This window comes from Anastrepha obliqua, chromosome 3 (genome assembly GCF_027943255.1).
Source record: "Anastrepha obliqua isolate idAnaObli1 chromosome 3, idAnaObli1_1.0, whole genome shotgun sequence".
Classification (NCBI taxonomy): domain Eukaryota; kingdom Metazoa; phylum Arthropoda; class Insecta; order Diptera; family Tephritidae; genus Anastrepha; species Anastrepha obliqua.
Genome location: NC_072894.1, coordinates 3560444 through 3584069, shown reverse-complemented (window position 1 = coordinate 3584069; position 23626 = coordinate 3560444). Strand labels below are relative to the sequence as shown.

Below are 23626 nucleotides of genomic sequence, written 5' to 3'. Positions count from 1 at the left end.
TGATACAGCTTCGTTTGATGCCATCGCCTCACAGCAATAAAACATAAACAACCACTCGAGGAAAAACGTAAAAATGTCTGACGTAATTGTTTACGAATCGTTCAAAACAGTAATTATAAAAAGTATAACTATGAGTTATTCACCGCATTGTTATTTTGTATGCGACGCATTACTGGGATTTTTCGTTTACTGCTATTTTTAAGTGCGCACAAAGTACAAACGGAAACTTACATGTGTACGTCTGCTCAGTACAGACAGACATACATATACACGTACATGCATATTTACTTGCATGTCTACATACATACGAACGCGGTGTTATGATTGATTCTAGGAATTTCACATTTTTAGAACATATTTTTCAAATCGTTATCTGAATTGAACATTGCACGTTGCACTGCAACACAGTAAAATACTTGGCATCGCACTGCAGAGCTAAGGTTTGGTTCCATAACAGACAGCGCTGAAAGGTCTCATCAGTATAATTTATTTGAGTTTGAGTTGCCAACTGATTCTACTCATCGATTTTACTCGGCGAAGAAGATAGATTGGCAATCTTTGGTAATTTTCAGATAGACAGACTTGTCCAAAAGTCTGGACTGAAGGCAAAAAAATCAGAAATTCAATTTGAAGAACAAAACTGTTTTATGGTTACTTCTTCAAAATGTGCATGCCATAATAATATGCATTAAATATTATATACACAACAATTTCCGAACAATTCAAACCTAATGGGTATTCAAAGTACGCGGCCCATAGGCGGGCATCTTCCTTAACCGGACAAAAACACTGCGACGGTGAGTGTCGAGTTATGAGGAATATCGCCGTATTTGTTTTCCATTTCGAAAATCAAAACCATAGTGTTTGATTTCATGAATGGTATACATTTTTATTCATTCAGTAATGCGAAAAAGAAAAATGAATGAAATTCGATCATTTTAGCTCCTATCTTTCTTTACTTTCTGCTTTGTGCACAAAGTTCACGTGCGCATAGATAAAATTCCTCACCAACTCATCGGGCTAATAACTTTAGTATGTTTTCGAAAATATCACAGACATAGACACACACACACTAATATAATACTTATCGGTGTTGGCACGTGTTGATTTTACACACCTCTCCTCGGTACCATCAAACGAAGCCACACTTGTCATTGATCAAACCAGGAAATGGAGGTAATTGCCTCGACTGAGTACGCATATTTGTATGTGTGAGTGTGTTCCGTTGGAGAATAGGCTGAATTTGGGGAATTAAGAGGCAATTAACGTCATAGTGAGCAACCTGACTATATTTGCGGTGTTTTTTACTCAATTTTTTATTTAAAATTTCTGCATTACTATTAGACTTGCACGATAGTAACGGCGCTCAAGTATGTTTAGCAGGGATCCTACAGTTTGGGCCAGCTCCGTACGGCAGATGGTTTTTTATGACCCTTGCTGTTATAGTGCCTTCTCCTACGGCCCTCGTTATAATTATTAACCAAATAATACTTTCTTTGTGCCGGCGGCAGCCGAATCGGTTGGTGCGTGAATATCATTCGGAATTCAGAGAGTTCGTAAGTTCGAATCTCGGTGAACACCAAAATTATGAAAAAGTTTTTTTCTAATAGCGGTCTCTCCTCGGCAGGCAATGGCAAACCTTCGAGTGTCGGAATCGGCTTGAAACTGTAGGTCCCTCCATTTGTGGAGGGTCCAGAGGGAGAGAGCTGTTAGTGACTGGTTTTATAGTGCACATGCCTTCACATGCTGGACATATTATATATCTGGTATGTCAGTGTCGATTCTGAATAAGTAGGAGCTTAGCCTGCTATAATATCCAGACCATAATTGAGCCAAAATTACGCGGGTCCCACGAGGCAGCTTTGTCTGTAATAGGTGGTGGTTGGACTCCGATAACGGCAATCAGGGGTCGGGGGTTTAGGAAGGTTGTAAGAGGCCCCCGATGCATCTTGTTTACTATCCGGTCCAGTAGTTGTAATTGTGTTTTGTCTTGGACCTCGTCAGTGTGGTCGTAGAGATGCACATGCCTGCAGGGGTGATACCTTCGGTATCTTCTCTTGAAGAAGATATCTTTGGTTTGGACAAGGCAGCTAGTCTGCTACAAAGTAATATGGTTTGGATATCACTATAACTACCTTCATTGACTTTCGGAATGCATTGAAGACTATAGATTCCAGGGTAGAAAATCAAAAGCTTCTATGAATAACAATTACTAGTGGATGAAAATATATGGTTTTGAGATAGCCCGGTATAGCCAAGGAGGATACAAAATCGAGAGACGCGTGATGTCCTAGTGAGGTTTTGATAGGTTACTGTTCCATGGGCGCCTTGCTTCTCGGAGGGTGTCTATTCACAAGTTATATCTGTAGAAGCTAGAGGCCAGAGGAATTTGCGTTCGCGTGGCACTCAAAAAGGGCTTTCAGTGAGCGAGAATATGAGGGTACTTTTACAAGTCTAGATCATTTTATTTTTTTACATTCTTGGTACAGAAGAGCTTACATTCGGATAAAACTAAGAGAATCGCATTTAAAACCAAGACGTGGAGAAAAACGGCTTTAAAGTTTTCAATTTACTATGCCGCCCTAAGTAAAAGTAAACACTAACTTTCATCTAATGATTTACTGTTAATACAAGATGGCTCAAAACTAATTACACTAACGAAAGACTTATACTTTTTTGGAAGTTGCCTCATACGTCAATCATATTTGGCAATACTTGTGAATTGGGCAGGTGCAGTATACAAACAGACAAGAAATGGAGCGCGTGAGGTTCAAAATAAAGATTTCTATCACTGAAAATATTTTTTTTTATTTAATGACAAAATTTTTCACTTTACACTTTGATAGTCCCTTGCCATCCTACAGTACTAACGATATTTGATCACTTGACACAAGCGACTCGTTCAATGTTTAAGGGGACAGATACCTGTAAAATTTCGAGAAAACTATTTTTTTGTTTTTTTCAAAAATGTTAATATAATCGTTTAAGATTATGTAAAAAATTTTTAGAACGTAAATTTAAGTATTTATTATATCATAGATCGTCAACCAAGACGACTCTATTCTTTGTGTTCGAGCGCTGGGAGAGCGTTTTTCCCGAAACTATATTTTTCGATAACTAGAAAAGTTATTCACCGATCTCCCTGAAATTTTGCACACATCTTTTTTATGATATTACTTTCTATGTGTTTCAAGTTTTCGAAAAAATAATTTTTTCGAAGCAAAAATAGTAGGGAAATTCGCCCCCCAATTCAATTTTTTTTAAGCATTTTATTCTGCAACTAGTCTTTTTTCATTTATTTTGAATTCATATGGAAATTATGACATTAATAAACAAAACAATTTTTGGTATTTTGTATTCAGGTCACTGACGCCGATGCTACAATGCCCGCCAATTGAGAAGCCCCACTGCGACCTTCCTGGAAAAATCGGGTGTACATCCGCCATTTTAAATGATTAAAATAAAAAAAAATTGTATATTATTTTAATGTATAAGTAAACTGTATGCCAATTGTGAAAAAAATATATTGACTTCTTCACTTTAAATAATTTTAATGAAAATCAGGGCAAATATGGCCGTTTACAGGTATCTGCCCCCTTAAGTTTTATATACCATACAATATCCGGTACCATTGACTGTTAAGATCTACTCGGCCAAATAGGTTTGAATGTTCCTAAAAGAGTAGTTTGTTCTATAATCCATTTTATGTTGAAGTTCCCAGATGCAATTAGCCTAATTTCGCGCCTTTTACAAAAGGATTTGAAGAGCTTAATCGGCTTCATGGAAGTCTTGAAATTGATTTTGCGATGCCAAGGCCTCTATTTAAGTCACTTATTGACTCTTATTATCTGAGTTTTATCTACATATTTAATTTTAGTTCTTTAAATTTATTTGAAATTATATTACTTTTTAACGTCTTATTGTATAAAATTCCGAAAGCCATGTCCATAGTGCATTGTTCCCAAAGTTCCAGGGAGGAAGAGAGAGCCGGTGTGCACAATGCATGCAAGTGCAATAATATACACGTACTAGTAGATGTATGTGTATATGTACAATATAAATATTTATATATGTATGTTTATGCACTTTTATTTTCTCATTTGATGTTAGTCGCCTGGTTTTCTGCGCAAAAAATCGTCAACATCCGCTTCTGATTTTTAATGAATGAATTCAAGTCAATTAATTCCTTTATATGTGTGCGTGCATATCATTCGCTGGCATCTACATATGTATGTGCGAATACATTTGTATGTACCCTGCAAGGAAAATCCAAACTAATATGGAAACCGTCTAGTGCAGCTACTGGTATTTAAAAGCAGAAATCGCACTAGTTCGTCATTGGCAGTAGTAAAATGATACATTTTTTTGCAAATTAGCTGGTTTTTGTTATAGGAAAATTTAAGATTTGTATATGGGCACACCAATGCATGCGATGATTAGAGGACCATATAAATATAGATTCTGAGGAAAATATTTATTTGAAAAAACTCTATATACAGATCTATCAAATAAAGGCAAGAATTAATATTCGCACTCGCATCCCAAGTCAGTAAGATAAGAGGAATGCATTTATAATATTTCTGCATTAGCTTAGTTCAAACTTTAAAACGTTAAAATAAATAAGTAATTATTATACTTCGTACTACGGAAGGGTCGATTAACAACTTGGGTACGGATTTGAGAAGATATTTGCTTGGCAAACGGACGTATGGTTCCTTGGAGAAGTATGTAAAAACAGGATGTAAGAATTCATTTATTTCTATAGTATTAGTGGCATATGTCGTATTAAGATGACCACAGGTAATTAGAATAGCAAAACAAAAATAAATTTATAAAAGCAAAATAGGTCACCCACTCCTAGGGCACACACGTGCATGATGTGTATCAGACGTCAAATGTACCCAAAAAGTTAATAATGTAGTAGAACCTAGAAAACAGAGCCTTAGGGAACATACAAAAATTCGATGCACGTTTTTTTGGGTAATGAACTTTTACAGAAAATCCAAATAAATGTAAATATGTATTTGAATTATTGTACTTGGTTTCATAATCTATACTAAGCTTTACCAGCGACGATGAACCAGAGTTGTAATTAGCACTGCAGTTAAGCACAAGCTTTTCAATTGAATAAAAAACGGGGTTTTTCCAAATAAAGGCTATCGCAGAAAGTCCTCGGACACATAAAATGTAAAACGAAATTTAAAAGGCATTCATTTTATTTATGTTGCTAAAGCGAATATCTTAAATTTTGTTTTTATAAAGATTTTTTTACAGTGTGAGTTTGAACCAATATTTGAATTTTGAACCATTTACTGTGCCGAACGAAGTTTCATTTAAATTTAATGCGCGAGCCAAAAGAACACCAGTGGTGCGATTCACTAACACATTTTATCGATATTCGCTTTGTTATCTTTCCTTAACCACAATTCTTACGATTTTGCTATTCAGTAACCCATTTCATTACGAAAATCGACAAGACAAAATCAGCTGTTTGGTTAACCTGTCGATTATCGCGAACTAAACGACAATAATTTTGGTGTTGTTAAATCAAACGATAAAAAAGAATTAGTGATTTTAATCAAAACTGTGAAATTAGATGAAAAAAAACTTATTTAAAAAGCGTGAGTATGGCGTTTGAGTATTTGGCTTACGATTTATCGCGTGGAGAGGAGGAAGTGAGCCCTCAAATAGTTGATCGAAGTTTGCTCCGGCATGTGGACAATCCTTTCGATTTGGATGCAGGGGAGTTCCAGAAGTTATTCCGTTTAACTCCAGACTTGACTGAGGACGTAGTTTCGCAGCTTGACAGCCATCTGAGAGGTTCCAGAGTAACAGCGATTTCGACTGAAAAACAGGTAAATTTGGTAACATTCAAGCTAATTCAGTTCTAAATTCTGCCTTTATACAACTAGGTTCTAGCTGCACTGCGATTTTTTGCAACCGGGTGTTATCAACGACCCGTAGGTGAGCAATGGGGAATATCTATGAGCCAGTCGTCCGTTAGCCGTAGCATTCATCGGGTAACAGCTGCAATCAACAGCTCCATGTTTTGCGCAAAGGTGAGATTTCCCATGACCCAAGTGGAGCGGCAAGCGGCAAAAGAAATTTTTGCTTCAGCAACCTCCCCGTTTGTGGGAGGTACCATTGGAGCTATCGATTGCACGCACGTGTCAATTTTGGCCCCGAAACGTCATGAAGAAGCGTATGTCAACCACCACGGCTACCATTCGCTTAATGTCCAAATGGTAACAACATAATTTGTAAAGTATTCAAGAATCAAGATTCCCTTTTAATGTTTTACAGATATGTGATCCTACACTTAAAATTTTAAACGTAAATGCCAAATTTCCGGGAGCACGGCACGATGCATACATTTGGAGTTCCTCTGCGGTGCGAATGGTTATGCAACGGAATTTTGAAATTGGAAACCATAACTTATTTTTGATTGGTAGGCTTTTTAATCAATTAATAAATATATTTAAATAAAAATAAGGGAATTAAAAATCAAAAATTCTCTGCAGGTGATTCCGGGTACCCTTTGGAGCCTTGGCTGATGACTCCTCTAACAAACCAACCGGAAGGTACTCCGAAATTCTTGTACAATGAGGCATTGTGCAAAGCTCGTAACCCAGTTGAGAGACTTTTTGGTGTTCTTAAGGCAACGTGGCGGTGCTTGTCTCAACAAAGGACACTCTTGTACGATCCAGGATTTACTGGACAAGTAGTTAACGCGTGCTCTGTTTTACATAATATTCGTTTAGGAGAAGGAATATACCAGACCGAAAATGAATTCACAGAGCCCAGAACAAACGACATTTTTGTAAACCAAGATGCACCATCCTCAACAGCAAAGCGCATCCAAGACCGACTCATTGCTAATTTTTTTACTTAAATACTACTTTCACTCATAATCATTCCGCATACATATCTATGTGAACACTCGGGTATAAATAGTTAAAACATTTTCATATTTATTGTTAAAACCTTTTATTGAACAAAATTATATGCAGATTCAATAAAAACAATTCAGTCTTTAACTTCAGTTTACATACAGTTTTAGGTTACAGGCACATAAATCTATTTATGTATATAGGTATGCATAAGCGTATGTACACATGGTTTATAAATTCAAAGATCAGTCTATTTGTAAAAACGAAAACAATACATTTTAATTCATTTAATTAATGTTACTTAACATTACCACAGCATGTTTACTTATAAAAAATAAAAATAAAAAGTAACTTCAGGTACTAAAAAAAAAAATTATGTATATATGCACATAAAAAGGAACTGCGGAATTTGTTTCTAATCTACATACGGTAGATTGCATTCGTTAGATTGTTGAATGCTTCTGCGGTAGCGCTTAGACCATTCCCCAATACGGCTATTGCCTCCGCCAGCATTTTATTCGCCTGGGCATTTGCAGAGCTGCTTTCGGCTAAGATCTATTAAAAAATAGCAAGAACAATTAATAAAATGCCACTTTTATGTGTTGAAAATAAATTACCTTTAAAGCATCTGCTTGTTGTTTCGCGACTTCTACTGTTTCTCTACTCGACTGGGCTAGCATCTATTAAAAAACAATCACCAATGGAAAAACATAATAAAATTATTTTACATTAAGTTCAAAAGAAATTACCTTTAGTGCATCTGCCTGTTTTTCTGCAATTTCTAAAAATTTCTTCCGAGCATTACCGTCTTCTTCCATGCGCTTTCTTTTCAAGCTCGCCCGTGGTGTTCTCCTGTCTGAGATATGGGAATTACCTGACCTCAGCGTGAAATTCTCTGCCAGTGGCGTCCGTAAAGGCGACGGGGCTTCCGAAATCACCCTTTCATCTTCCACTTCGATACCCATTTGGATTACCTAAAAATTTACACACCAGTAAGTTACACTTTAAAACATACACTTCATACAATTTACCTCCTCCAGTGGAATATTTTCAGGGGTTGAATCGTGGCTCTTCATATACTCCTCCCCTATGAGAGCAGACACCCGCCTCTCGAGTTCCGTTAGGGGCTCCTCACTGATAGGCCTGTTTCCCGTTAAAGCTTGTTGCCTTCGCCTATTCCGTGCTTTAATGCTGGTGCGGCTTTTTAAGTCCCGCCATACCTTTTTAGGGAAATTATTAACAACTCTCTACTTTTAAGTAATAACACAATATTTTCTTACCGTTTGCCATTGATTCACCGTCTTCACCGCTCCACCCAGACTATTTAATTTTGTTGCAAGCTCGCTCCACTTTTTATCGCACTCAAACTTACCATGGAGGCTGTGGAACCTAGATCCTGCTAGACCCGGGACTTCCATTAGGTAGTCAAGCAGGTGATTTAGCTGCTCGGATGTGGCACGGCTTCTTTTGGTAGCTGTCGATGTCATCCTAAAGCAATATACAAAAATTATTAATAAAACAATAAATTGAAATAAGCAGTTATTTTATTGTACTTACTTTGTACATATATTTTTGGTAAAAAACACTCACTGCATTTAATAGTTTGGCGTCTATGTTTTTTTGTTTCTCTTCTTCATGTTATTCGCTCATTCTGACATTTAATTTGACAAAGATGCCACTCTCTATCAGTTTGAATAAATAGAAGAAAACAGCTGTTCAGTGTTAGTTAACATAAGTTAGTGAATAGCACAATCGACAGTGCAATCGACAAATACTGAAGAGAAAAATAACAATTTTCGAATCGATAAGAGTTAGTGAATCGCACTACAGCTCTATGCAACGTCTGCAAAACAAAATCTTGCCGACCGTAGTAAACGCGCCATACTGCATAAGGAACAGCGACCTTAATCCCGATCTTGGTGATCTTTGCATACCAACTCTGACTGAAGTAACGTAGTAATTTGCCGTAGCTCACAAACAGCTCCTAAAAAATTAAAGCAACGTTGCAGCATCCAGCTTACTTCGGTTGAATTCTTCTCGAAGGCGATAAAACGCACAATGGCAACAGACCAAATGGGGGCAGGAAGTGAGTAGCAGGGAGATTATATTGTAAAATGCCTTCTTAAAACAAGTTAAATTCTTAAATGAAAATTGCTTTTATATATTTACAATATAACTACTAGATGCAATTGTACAGTGCTTCCAAAAAAATTAATAAAAAATCAATTTAAAAAAAATTAGTTCTGTATGAATTAGAATATTTCTAAACTTAAGAATAGAATGGAATGTATGTGCCTTTTTTATTTTAACTGGTATAAAACTGATTATCCTAGAAACATATTGGACTAGAACTTTTAGTTTTTGGCACTGGTATTTCGCTGAGGTATGGCCGAACAGTTGACATTTCGTAAGCCATCGCCTCGATCTCGAACTGGTTGACGTAAAAAGTGATGGTATTCTCAATAGTTCACAACTAGTAATTTCCCCTGCTGGGTATATACATTATTAAGTTCAATTATGTTGCAAGCAATGTATGCGTACACACACACATGCATGTAAATGAAATATTCATTCTCAAATTCTCAGAAGTTAATGTTTATATGTACAAATCTAAATGCACAAACCATGAAACTGAAAATTTGCAATTACAATAAAACTGGCATATAGACTCACATATAAGATACATACAACATACATACATGCATAAGTATACGCATGTACATACACAACTTATACGCCATTAGATATTAATTTATTAAATCCCTCCCGGTATGAAATTCGCACCTTCTCGAAATGTCTAGAATTTAACGTTGAAACTAATTCATGCATGTATGTACTTACATATACTTACATATATGTACATATGTACATATTATATATAAACGCATATCGTATTCTGCTGAAGTGTAACGTTGGTTAAAAGTAAACCCATCACATTCAGATCTCCTTGAAGGATGCATTCTGATTTCTATAAGCGACACGCAAGTGAGTATACGGGCTTCGGGATATTCAGCGCAAACTATAGTCCAGACATACATATACAGATATGTATGTTTATATGTATTTGCTCACAAACTTTTTTCTATATCCTACCACGCATATACAATATCTCCCATTTTCTGAACCTACAAATAAAGGAATCCTGTATTTGCTATTTCAGACTCCTTAGCACTTCGCAGAAGTAGTTAATTTTTATACACAGAAGAGTATTTATCATTATATAATTATGCTCACATAACGGTTGTATGCAACAGCATAGATATAAATATTTGTAACGAAGTCTATCCTAAAAGTCGCAGAATGATGAGAGAAGTCGATTTAGACATGTCTGGCTTTCCATGCGGACGATGACTTGGAGTATCATGATAACGACTTAATAAAACTCGCCCAAACTTGGTACATGAATGGCTCCTTCCCTTCTTTAGGTTGGATTAGGTTGAAATGGTTGCCCATAGAGAGGGCACACTAGGGCGAAAATCAAAAATTCGTCTTTTGTGATACCATTGTGAAGGAGATAAGAAGGCTGGGAATAAAGGAAGGAGGATGGGGATATGCATTTGGTGAAGACGACCGAACGGTAACTGATTTACGGTGAACCCCATAAGTTTTTAATTCCAATTCCTGCTATATCAGTGGTATGGCAAAGATATGAGAGCCAAGATACTTAGTTCTTAGCCCAGGGCAGTTAAGGAAAAGGTGCTGAGATGATTCCACTTCATCCTTTGTTGTTGTTTTAACACTTCATCCTCCACACAGCTGATGCAAACAGGACTCGAAGCAATGCCGAGTCTCACATCAGGTATACCTCGCGGCCAATGTCCTGTAAGGGCACCCACGAAAATCGAGAGCTCAGATTTTGTTAGCCTCAGGAGATCCCTCGAGCGCCTCCGATCCGCTCGTGGCCAGAAAGATTTTGCGTCGTTACAAGTTTGTATACTAGCCCAGCGGTCGCTGAGTTGACGGAAAGCCCACCTTTCCAGAAACAGGCGGCAGACAGTCAACGGGATCCTCATCCTCTCGTTTCGCAGGGTAACTACCTCACAGGTCCCCTGTCTAGCCAGCACAGCTTGCAGTTGTCTGCAATGCCGCTATGACCAGGTACCAAGATGAGCCTTATATTGAATTCGGATGCAATCGAAAGCGAAGTCAAGCATTCCTCAATCAGTTTCAAGTGCACCATCCTCGAGCCAAGTGCCCTGATAACCGCTTGGCTGTCGAAGTAGATATTGATCTCCGTGACAGTTATTACACTAGTGAGAAGCTAATCAGCTGCTTCTTGAACTGCGGCTACCTCTGCCTGGAATACACTACAGCAGTCCGGTAACCTGAACTTGAGTCTGGTGGGGAGCTCCTTGACGAATACTTCTCCGCCAACCCTTCTATCCAATTTCGAGCTATCCGTGAATAGGTTCACCAAATCTTGTCTCCCCCTCTTCTCTTGGACTAAGCAGGAATACGGATTGATCAGTCTCCAAAGGGATGAACCCTCCTTTTGATCCGATATAATTATTATTGAGTTCAGATAAAACCCATTTAAGACTAAATGTCCTTCTGATGTTACAAGCTATAACTCTCATTGTCGAATCTCTTATTAGCCAGCCCTGATTAAATCTCACAAAAATGCGCGCGAGCACATAAACTTCGGTTCGGACCGAATTTAACACTTCTCTACTTGTTTTGACTCCCAACGATTTCCCTACAGGGTATGTTAAAACTTCAATGAGCCGTAGTGGGCTTGTGTGTAAGTGCATATTTTCCTTAATTGTCCCGGGTCAATGTCAATTCAGTCGCTTTGTCGATTCGAGTACGCGAATGCGCTTATGGTCATTACAACTACCGCAAAAATGTGAAAAATGCGATCATTCATCATCGCACAGTAATGCTGCACAGCTGTGCGCATATTGTGTGGCATGCAACATTCACATTACTATTTCGCACACTAAATTGTGAGAATTTTTTAAATTCTTTTTTGTACTTTAGTTGTTTGCATTCTTTTTCTGCCGAGTTGGAAAAAATGTGTGGGCGTATGTTATTAATAAATTCTGCCCAGGCCACAAAAATTAACGACTGAGTCACCGCAATTCTAAACTCACAGCCATACAAACAAATATAGTATGTATGTGTATGCGTGTGCATATATTTATTACATTGTTACTTACTTATTTTTTTAATTAAAAATGGCTAGCTGATGTTATGGTAAAAAGCTAAATTTGTTCTTTGATTCCTTGGTTGATGGTGCGTGGGAATATTTGCAGTATTACATACTCGTGAATAGAGTTTATTCGTGGCCACAGATAGAGATTCGGTTCTGTTTTACAAATGGCAAAATATGGCGCATTGATTCAAGTGAATCATATAACCCAAAAGATTTTTGATACTATTTTTTGACTTTTTCTGTAGGATTCGTAGGTTGAGGGGAGACTAAGCCAAATCTTGATCGATTTAGACTTCTAAGGTATCATTGAAAAGGTGTTATTTGCTTGCAAATGTTATTTCTTGATAACCTAACCCCCTCTCGTGCCACATTTTTGCCCTCAAATATCATTATTTTGATTCTGTTGATAAAATTTTTAAGCATTTTTTGCAGAGCTTTTAATCTTAACGCCAGTAACGCACTATATACATGTGAAAGAATGCTATCTCCTTCTATAATGTACTGGTGATATGTGCTTTAGTGAAGCCAATATTACGCTATGGTGCCCTAGTGTGGTGGACCGCTAAGGAAAATTGCGTCTGAAATACCTATGGAAAGTATTCAACGTCCTGGCGCACTTTGCACTACAGAGGCGATGAGAACTAGTCCAACGGCAGCGCGTGAAAGAATACTCAACCTGTCACCGATCGACATTGTGGCAGAATGTGTAGCAGCTAAATCTGCCGTAAGACTTAGCCTAATGGATGAATTTACCTGTAAAATATTGGGCAATAGCTCAATAGGCATGAGTTATACGGTCAATACGGATTATATGACTCCGAAATGGAATTGGGTGAGGAAATTCCGAAAATAATTGAAGAAGAGGGGTTGAAAGCAGGAATGAAACCTAGCCCCAATACGCTTCACATATTTACTGACGGCTCGAAAATGTTGAACGGAGTAAGAGCAGCTGCCTGATCACTACAAGATCTTTCAAGCAGAAGTCTTTGCTGTAGGAAAGCACGCAGAATTAGCATTGCAAAGCAGCGATAAAGGCATTAAACTCATTTGAAATTTCATCTAAAAACGGTCTAAGACGCAGGGAAGACATGGAGAGACTGGCCGCAGTCAAACGGCTGCACATCTATTGGGTGCCCGGACATAAAGGCATTGCAGAAAACGAAATTGTAGATAATATTACGAAGAGCGCAGTTTACATGCCATTTGAATGGTTACAGACATGAAAATACGGACAGACAGGAGGTGGAACCATTTAGCCACTTGCCAAACCGCGTAAATTATGTGTATGAATTAGGGGTGGGATTATTTTCGAATAATATTCGAATAAACATTATTCGAATAAAACGAATAATACTATTCGTTTCAAATAATTCGAATAGTTCATTACTCGAATACCTTACTATTCGAATACCTCACTATTCGAATACCTTACTTACCTTACCTCACTATATATTCATTTACATCAGGGAGAAAATGCTTTTAAAAATATAAAAATTACATTGGCCCTTCTCATGGTGCATGCACTTGTACATAAACCGATTAGTAGTCCGCTAATCTAAATAAATATTTACCAAAAATATTCGAATAGTGAAGTATTCGAATAGTGATGTATTCGAATAGTAAGGTATTCGAATAGTAAGGTATTCGAATAGTAAGGTATTCGAATAGTGAGGTATAAACGAATAAAAAATTCGAATAAATATTATTCGAATTACGAATACCTCTCGAATAAAAGATTTTATTATTCGAATAATTTTTATTCGAATAGTCCCACCCCTAGTAGGAATGCAGAATGTCACCTGTCTAATCCTGTCTAGAAAAGAAAGCAAACTATCGTAGGTATACGGACAGCCCACAATTTGCTAGCGGCACACGCATACAAGGTAGGAATAACAAACAACGATAGCTGCAGATTTTGTAATGAACTGGAAGAGCGAGGAAATTTTATCCTGCGTTAGCTAGAACCAGATTGAAATGCTTAAAAGCTCTACAGTTGAGAAGGTAGAATGCCTCTCGGGGTTAGAACTGCAGAGTTTACTTAGATTCGCGAAAGACGCAGACTTTTTACAAGATGTTTACTATAGAGAAACGTAAGGATCTTGCCCACATGGTACCACTAAGGACCAATAGGTCTACGTGTTGGCTTTAAGCCAGCAAGTTAACCTAACCTAAGCTTTTAATATTCTATCACCTCAGGTAGTTTTTGGAAAAAACTAGTTTTATTGATAAAAAGTTAAATTTGTATAGATATTTTCATATTTTGGCGGCAGTCTTAAAATATAATAAATTTTATAATTTCGGTGGAAAAACCGCAAAATGTTTTGGGGGGCATCCTCATGTACATCTCGTAAGATCATTCAAATTTATTTTTTAATTTTTTTCCTTAACGCAATACTCCGTATAGCTGCTCCATATGGTGTGCAGTGGGCAAACTTTTTTTTGAGAATTGAGCAGAGCTGAGCGTTGTTAATTCACAGAATTTGTTTAGGCTTCTGAACTCCACCAGTGGAATTTAATGGAATTGAGATGATTTCCATTCGCACCCACTTGATAACAATTTTTTTAAGTTATCGTCTTTAGGTTATTTTGGGAGTTTTAGTATTAAAACAGTATGTTTTTAGCGCTAATTAACTACAACGACCGAACGAGTCGCAGTCGGCTCTAAGCTACCGGAACGACCCGGATTTGTATCAGGCTAAGGCCTGCCATTCCACCAGCAGTTCCTGCAACTCTTTAATTTTAATAGACGTTTGCTTGAAGTTTTGGTTTCGGGTGAATCCAACGTCCCAAGTTACTTATGAGATATTTTTAAAATAATAATTTTGTTGCCTCTAATTATGGTAAGCTTACTAACTTAAGCATTAATTCTCGAGGGGTGTAGTTTTTGTGGCGTAAAGCTAACATTTTAGATTTTTTAGTGAATGCGATCGCTCATTATTTAACGGTTCGGCATTTTTCCACTTTTTCTACGACTTACTTAATCGCACACTCAAATAATGAAAAAATTAGGTATGTGATGTGATAGGAAACAGAGGAAAAAGAACCAAACAGGTGGAAAAAGCAAGAAGGGGATTTGGATTAGAGGTATTAACCGCATCAAGTAACTCTGAGATTCACCAGATTTGTGAAATTTAAATCCGCACTATCCACAGATGTAGCAAAAGAGTGAGAGATGTCCAAATCTTTGTCTGACGAGAGCAGGCAGCTGCGAAGAAGGTGCTGAGATGAGTCCACTTCATCCTCTAGATAGTTTCTGCAGAATGGACGGGAACCAATCTCAAGTCTCACCCCATGTACACCTATTGTACGTTAGGTACGTCCGGTAAGGATACTCATCACAGGTGTGTGAACTAAGTGAAAAAAAATGTAAGGCCTACGAGTGTCTGTCAAAATTCATCTGATCGATTCAATTCATTGACCGCTGTATACAAGAACCCGGATTTCAGTGTTTTTTTTTTATCCGAAGGGGGAATCTTGCAGAGATACCGTCAACATAGCCGGCATGCACGATGCATTCTGATCGCTAAAGGTGCACCTCATTGGGACCACGCAAAGTCAGTATTACTACTAAACTGGACTTGCGAAACAACGTCTACCCTTCATTACTTGTTTGTCTTCTTTGCTTACTGCGTTCCCATTCCTTTTTTCGCAGTTTCTGTAACGCATTTGCGGACCATTCTTTCTTCTTGGTCCACACCAACTTCGATTGCATCATGTGATTTACAATGTTACCCGGAATTATTCTTTCTTTTATCGATACCCAGTGATTTTGCTCTCCCCGTCTTTCTACCTTAAGCTCTTCCGCCGTTAGTCGCCTGTTTAGGCTTTTGGCTTTGTCGTAGACTCTACCCAGTTCAGAGGCCATTATATCGGGTGGCATGATACCTGATATGCCACATACTGCTTCATACGACAATGTCCTGAAAGCACAGGCAACTCTAGGGGCACTTAGTATAAAAACTATTTCCGCCTTTTTCGCGTATGTTTTTTGTATCTGGGCTTTATCCCCCGGATTTCAGTGTCCGCTAATGTATATGCAACAAAGGCAGCGAGCATAAACTGGCTACTAAACAAAAGATTACAAGTGCTTATATAAAATAATTCATTACTGCCACTTTGGCTTTACGTTTGTTATATTATAATATATTAAACGCAATGGTTTCCTTCCGAAATGTTAAGGACATTGATTGAACCGCCATGAAGCATTTGTAACTAAAACATTCACAGAGATCTTCAAATGCCTATGAACAAGTTTGGTAAGAAGAGTAGCGATAAAATATTTATGTATGTATGTAAATATAAATATATATAAATATCAAATTAAATAATCAATTTGGAATTATAAAGAAATATAAACATCAACCGCAATAAATCAAGCTTCCCCTTGAGGCTAATGGAATTCCACAATGACACTTTAAGTCCATAACTGGAACCAACCGACTTAATTTATCTGCTAGTTTTGTTTTTGGTGTCTTATTTTAATTTCAATTTCTGTCAGCTGATCGTTGATCGAAATAAAGTTTCCACGTAAAAACCGCAGAAATCACGACTTTAAAAATAGAAATGTGACGTGCGCTCAGGGTCGACACTCGCACTTGCGTTATTGCAGTTTGGTTCTTCCGCGAAAATATACATAAATAAAAACCATAATAATTTTTAAGTGGAAAACAATGGCATAACAAGCAAATGCTAAACATACAGAGTGGCATTAAAGTATTCGCTGGAGAAGCGTCATGGGCCTCAACAATGGGCAATATTAAAATTCCATAGAGATTCGACAATCCAAGCCAGTCGCACGACAGTGAACTGGCAGACATTGCTGGCCATCGGTTTGACATCATAAAAAATACGACAACATCAAAATAAAAGTTCCCTATAATAATAAAAGGCAATTATAAAGTAAATAAGTCGGTGTTGATTTTTAGCGAGCACTCGGCACAAATAAGCGGGGAATTCCCTACTTGAGTGGAGATCAAATTATGCATGTAAGTATGTATGTATGTAGATACATATATCGTAAAATCGAATGTAAGTTTTATCGCTTATGTACGTACATATATTGCTTTTGAATTCAATGGGAGGATCATTAAACTTTAACGGTATTCCACACAACCGCGATCATTAGACAGATAGACGCACTTCGTTGGTGGGTAATGGACGCATTCCAAGGAAATGCTTAGCTTTTGCCAGATTACGTCGATATCTGTCTGTCCTTTTGAGCAGATAATAATAGCATACAATTTTCATATGTGCATGCATATGTATGTAGGTGTGTATGTATGTATGTATGTATGTATCATATATGCCTATATGCGACCTGCCAGCGCTAACGCGGGACTAAAAATCTATGATTACAATGGTTTCGCTTGCAATAAAAACATTGGCAGTTGTTTTCTTTTTGTGGGGTCCATTTCAAATGCAAAAATCTGTTTTCCGAACGAAACGCTTGGCCACATATGTATGCGAGTGTATGCGTTATGTGGCGTGACACATACTGAAAATGATTGTGCGAGGAATGCTGTTGGTAATACAGCGTCTTTGTGACATGAGCAATGCTGCTACCCGACTTGCGGATCGTTGTAAAATTAAATGTACACATAGAATACCCAGTTGGAAATCGAACCTTAAATCTATTTTAACAGAAAGGGTAGAAGGTAAAGAAAACAAAAAATTGATATTTTCGCTATGTTCCTTTGCATGTTGGATACGAGTATACAAATACTTGATAGCTGTCATCACAGATGAGTAGTTTAACTGTAGGGAGCGCGTTTACGCTTAAATTTCGTACCCACAGTCAACAACAACATTGAGAAGAATGAGAACACAAAGTGTGTTGACAAAGCACGAGCATTACCAGTAACAAAAAATTGCCCTGCATGAACGCGGTCTTACTAACACTCATTAAGTACTTCCAAACATTTGTAATTTTTGGCAACTCTTTTTCAGTGCTACCAACATTTGTTTATTTATACCCATTACTTTTTCTGTTCGCCACTTGGATTGAAGGCGTGATAGAAAAGATTCAAATTCTATGAGCTCGAAATAGTGTTGCTTCTGCGGTCATTTTAGTTTATTCAATAGTCAGAAGTCACACGGACCTACGGTGGTTGTGGAATTATACGATTCGAGATTTTTTCTAAATATCCAATGACAATGAATGAATTTTAAGTCAGGCTATTACCGTGGTATAATACGATTTGTGCTGTTAAAAGTCGGAGCTTTTTTCTGAATATCTTCACTTAAATTACCCGGGTGAAAGAGATTCATAACGCAGCATACAATTATAATATTGTTTACAAAAAATGATTTTTTTTTTCACACAGATGTCATTATAAAATTCCTATGTAAAATCGCTCGCTGATTCCGAAAATCAAGTAAATTTTTTTGGACAAGTTTACGAAATATTTCCATTATACCGTTATTCAGGAAAAAAACGAAGTGGCTGCAATTAAACACGTATGTATATTCTTCAAACCTGCTGGGCATATAGCAAATGAAAGCTAATGGCATATATTTGTGTATGAGTAGCTCCATATCTGGTGAGCGAAGGATTGTGACATTAAAGCAGTTTTTTCTGAGTCCAAAAAATAGTAAATCGAAAAAGTTTTGAACAAAAAATTAATAATTAATTTCTGATTTGTTGAGTGTGGACAATTTTGGTATACAGTTTTTAAAAGTGAAATATTTTCAGTTCCTATATTATTTTAAACATTTTTTTTTTTAAGATTTTAGGATGCATATACTCTTCTAGTTTTGTTTTATTTAAAAATTTATTATAAAATCAAAATTTTTCAACTAAAAAAAAGCAAACACATTACTTTTTTAATATATTTTATTTAAAGACATTTTACGAACGCATACCCCCCGACAAAATAAAATGTTCTAGGACATTGATGTGTAAAATTTACCAGCTGCCGGTGTGTACGAATAATACAAGAAATGCGAAGTAAATCGCTTAGAGGCGCAGTATTTTGTCATCGATTTTCTGCAGGGTATCTGTAAATGCATGGATATACATTCCCACCATTCGACATAAATACATAAGCATATACAATTGTACAGGGGGGTAGTATTGGATCCCAAGTGTATAGTGCTTCCATGTTTTCAGATCCAATAAAACGCATCTTGGAATTTGCCTATTTAAAATACAACGTGTCAAACTGCAGCCGTCAAATCCCGCCTACGAAGCCGACGATGTGCGACAAGTGGCGACTGCTGGCGACGTCGCTCATTGTTCTCTCTTGACTATCCAATACTTTGCATGCATGTGTGTACTTATGTATGTATTCTTGCATTATGAAGCTCATTCAAATTTGGATTATTTTACAAATTGGAATGCAAATTGATTTCACGAGCACAAAGGCTTGTTTTCTGGATACTTAGGCTACGTAAGCATTCTGCTACTCTTTTGAAGCAAATAACTTCAGATGGTCAATTCCGTAAAGTTTGAAGTCGTCTAAAGCAAAACTGGCAATCAGTTAGAAAGCTCGATACTCAAAGAAATATGAAGATGTTGCAAGACGTTTCGAGCCATTACCGCCAAAATAATGTATCCCACACCATAATCGATTTTTGTTTTGTTATCGAAATCGATAGTTCAACATCATTTGCATCATCTGTCAAAATTTCATGGCTGTAGATTAAACCGTTATGATTTTATAACAAAAACAATTTTAATGTAAATGCATATGGTGACTTGTTTACATTTTCTTTGAACGCTTGTGTGGGATACAATTAAATTCTCTTTTAAAATAAATGAAACACAAGAGGGGAAAAAATACAATTTTTGAGACTTTAATTAAAGATAAAGCTTTAAAACAATATGTCGAAGGTATGAATTTGTTTTCTTTGCAAAATATGTTTTTGTTTTCAATTATTGGATATTTTTACAGCTCTCCCTGGTACCGTATAGCGATTCAGATGAATCTTTCGTTGATTTAAATGGTTTGGAAAGTTTAAAAGAGGTCGAGGAGGAAACGTGTGTTGGGAAAAGGGGCTGCAGAAAGCAAAAGAGAATACCTAAAAGGCTACAAAAAGTTAGGAAAAAAATACGAGTGTTTTGCCCAACCCGTGCTTAAAGAAATCCAAATTCGTGTCATGATAAAATTTCTGAAGATGAAAGAGTAAGAATAAATGAACATTTTTGGGGAATCGGCAACAAAATTAGACAGAAAGATTGGCTGTCTTCTTGTGTTAAACAAGTCGATATTAAAAGGCGATATGGAGAAAGTGACAGAAAAAAGTGCAGCTTTAATTATTTTATCAATATCAATAATAGCAGTTTTAAAGTTTGTGAACAATTTTTATTGAAAACGTTGAACATTTCACAAGCGATTTTAATATCCGTAATAAAAAATAGAAGTTCGTATAAAACTTGCCTTGAAAATATAAAAAAGCCAACTGCACACAACAAATCTGAGGAAGCAAGCATATCGCTAGTAAAATCCTTTATAGAACAATTACCAGCGGTTCCATCACATTATTGCAGGAATGAAAGTACAAAATTATATCTACCTCAAGAATTTCGAAACATAAAAACTGTATATCAGCATTATGTAGAACATTTGAAAACTATTAATAAAGTAAATAGTCAGTTATCGTTAAGAGTATTCCGTAATATTTTTAGAAACAGTTTCAATTTAGGCTTTCATTTACCTAAAAAAAATAAATGTATCTTAGGCGAGAATTACAATAATATAGACACAGAATCCAAAAAGCAATTGCATTCATCAGAAGAGTATCAAATTCATCTAAAGGACAAAGAGATATGTAAGCAAATATTTTTGGAGGACCAAAAGCTATGCAAAGAGAATCCGGCTTATTTATGCACAAGTTTCGACTTGCAAAAGGTCTAAAATACTCCCTGTGGAAAAAGTGTTACTTTGTTCTCAATTATATGATGATATATTAAACATTTCTTCTGCTAAATATAAGGATTTGAAAACGTTTCCAACACGAGCATTTAAATTTAAAATGGGATGGATCTGTTAAAGATTTGCTGCCTGAAACCGACCAGGAAGATAGTATTTAGCGTTCTTTATATATTTTTATCTAGCGTTATTCAAGTTTACAATATTATAATATGAATAACATTACTTTGTTAACAGAAAACTTTAAATAATATATATGAATTACATTACTTTATTTTTGTTTTATCGAATATACTAAGAAATGTATACATTTATTTTTTTTTTAAATCAAATGTAATTTAATTTTAAGGACTAAGTAAAAAAATTAAATAAAAAAATGGGAAGTCACTTCCTTAAAATAAAGTTTTGTGTAATCCACACACTTTTTTAATAATAGGTTGCCAGAAGGAAAGCAAAAAAAATGTATCCCACAAAAACAACCCTTATGAAGCAAATATCTATTTAAAATTATTAAAATTAAATGTATTACACAAAAAAATATTTACATTATAAATTTTAAAATAATGGCTTTATTCAAACTGATTTAATTTAAAAAAAACCTTCTCCTGTAAAATTTCGAGTTTGTGGGATACATTTTTTCGGCGGTTATGGCTCGGTTTGTTTACAAAATGTCTACAACTCTTTTAAATGTGGACAAAAATAAAAACAAACTCCATGAATTACGCTCGGTGAGTATTCATATTTCACTTTCACGACGAACCATCCAATACCTGCATTCTTACTCTACTTGAAGCAATTTTTGTAAAGCTGTTATTGTCATTAATATAATTCTTAGAAGGCGATTTAGTACTACGACCTGAAAGATCTATTGTGGCCACTTCTTAGATTCAGAGCATTTTTCTAAGTCCAACTTCCTCATTGAATTTTAGTTTTTGTCCTATTTTATTGAGTTTTATTTATATATATTTATTCCTTTTACTCCATAGTGAAGCATAGGGCTACAACAAAACTCTTAAATCTGTCCCTGTCCAATGACATTCTTTTAATTTCATTCCAGTTCATTTCACTTAATGTTATCTCCTTCTCTAGCTGTCTTCTCCAAGTATGCGCTGGGCGTCCCCTTCTGCGTGATCCCTGTGGGTTCCATTCAATGGCTTGCCTCGTGATATCTTGTGCGGGTTTTCTGAGCGTATGGCCGATCCAGTTCCACTTTCTTTTCAGAATATTTGTTTTGATGAGCGTATGGTTCGTCAGCTCCCACAGCCTGTTGTTGGATATAGTTTCTGGCCACCTTATCTTTAGTATACGCCTAAGGCAACGATTTGTAAAAGATTGCATGCGTTGTATTAGCCGTGGCGCAGCATTCCATGTTTCACATCCGTATAGTAAAACGGATATGACGTTGGAATTAAATATTTTTAGTTTGGTGCCACGCGACAAGAATGAGGAGCTCCAGATGTTTTTCAATTGACCGAATGCTTGCAGCGACTTATTTATTCTGTTTTCGATGTCTTCCGCACAGCCGCCAGAGGTTGAGATAATGCATCCTAGGTAGCAGAAACTTTGAACTTCCGCTAAAGGTGTTGAGTTTAGTAGGAATGGGCGCGTGTTGTTTGCATTTATGCGCATGGCCTTGGTTTTAGAGACATTGATGTTGAGTCCCACTTTCGATGCCAGTGTCGATATCGATTTGAGTTTTCGTGCCATGTCGTCGTAGTTGTGCGCAAGGATGCAAATATCGTCGGCGTAATCGAGGTCGTTTAAGAATCCACGAAGACCCCATGTGATGCCTCTCTGATTAGCAAGAGCCTGACCTAAAATGGCGTCAAGGACAATGTTAGAGAGAGTTGGAAAGAGCGGGCAACCTTGTTTTACTCCAGCTTTAACAATTATTGAGTTAGAGTTTTATTTAGTCTTCTGTTAAAATATGTTTACCCAGGTGCTTGCCTGAACAAGCTGGCAATACTTATACATGCATATATATTATATATAACAATAAACATTCATATAAATGTGTGAAACAAATATTATTTTTAATAATAACAAGTTATTTGAGCGACAAAACCGTAAGTTTCTGTTTTAATCCCTCCTCTTGAGACTAAGAGAATTAAAGCGTCTACAAGACCAGTGCTGACTGAAAATAAAGGGTGATTTTTTAGCTATTATCTTTTTAAACAGTTGGTTTAAACAGCTGACGCACGTTTCGTGTTTTGTTTCACTGTCAAACATTTTCAATTTGGTCTATAATTTAACCGTGAATCGTCTTACAAACAAACAACGCTTGCAAATCATTGAATTTTATTATAAAAATGCGTGTTCTTTTAAGAAAGTTTATCGTGCGCGTCTTCCATTTTATGGTCAGTTTAATCGACCCACTGAAGCGGCTATTCGAGCTATTGTGACTAAATTTAGAACCAAACTTACATTATTAGACATCAAACCACCAACACGCTTACATAGAGTGCGAACTGAAGAAAAATGAAAAAAAGGAAAATTTTTCGAAAAGATTTAGGTGTGAAGCCTTTCAAAATACAGTTGGTGCAAGAATTGAAGCCGAACGACCTACCGCAACGCAGAATTTTTGGTGAATGGGCTCTTGGAAAGTTGGCCGAAGATCCACTTTTTTATCGAAAAATTGTGTTCAGCGACGAAGCTCATTTTTGGATCAATGGGTACATAAATAAGCAGAATTATCGATTTTGAAGTGAAGA

General features: G+C 36.5%; 2 protein-coding genes and 1 long non-coding RNA gene across 3 annotated transcripts; 1 reads left to right on the top strand and 2 right to left on the bottom strand.

Moving 5' to 3' along the window:
* The first annotated feature begins 5513 nt into the window (after window positions 1-5513).
* On the top strand, window positions 5514-6892 carry LOC129241746 (putative nuclease HARBI1). The gene is made up of 4 exons (XM_054878245.1): window positions 5514-5855; window positions 5913-6245; window positions 6304-6448; window positions 6522-6892. The coding sequence occupies exons 1-4, from the start codon at window positions 5628-5630 to the stop codon at window positions 6890-6892; spliced, it is 1077 nt and encodes a 358-aa protein (XP_054734220.1). The 5' UTR covers window positions 5514-5627.
* A 415-nt stretch (window positions 6893-7307) lies between these two features.
* Window positions 7308-7966, bottom strand: LOC129240481 (uncharacterized). The gene is made up of 4 exons (XM_054876308.1): window positions 7922-7966; window positions 7640-7864; window positions 7508-7570; window positions 7308-7445 (listed from the first exon to the last, which is right to left on the bottom strand). Exons 1-4 carry the CDS (start codon window positions 7964-7966, stop codon window positions 7311-7313), a joined length of 468 nt encoding a protein of 155 aa, XP_054732283.1. The 3' UTR covers window positions 7308-7310.
* A 24-nt stretch (window positions 7967-7990) lies between these two features.
* Window positions 7991-8696, bottom strand: LOC129242990 (uncharacterized). Its single transcript, XR_008582231.1, has 3 exons — window positions 8448-8696; window positions 8171-8378; window positions 7991-8110 (listed from the first exon to the last, which is right to left on the bottom strand). It is a non-coding gene; the product is annotated as an uncharacterized LOC129242990 (long non-coding RNA).
* Window positions 8697-23626: the final 14930 nt, after the last annotated feature.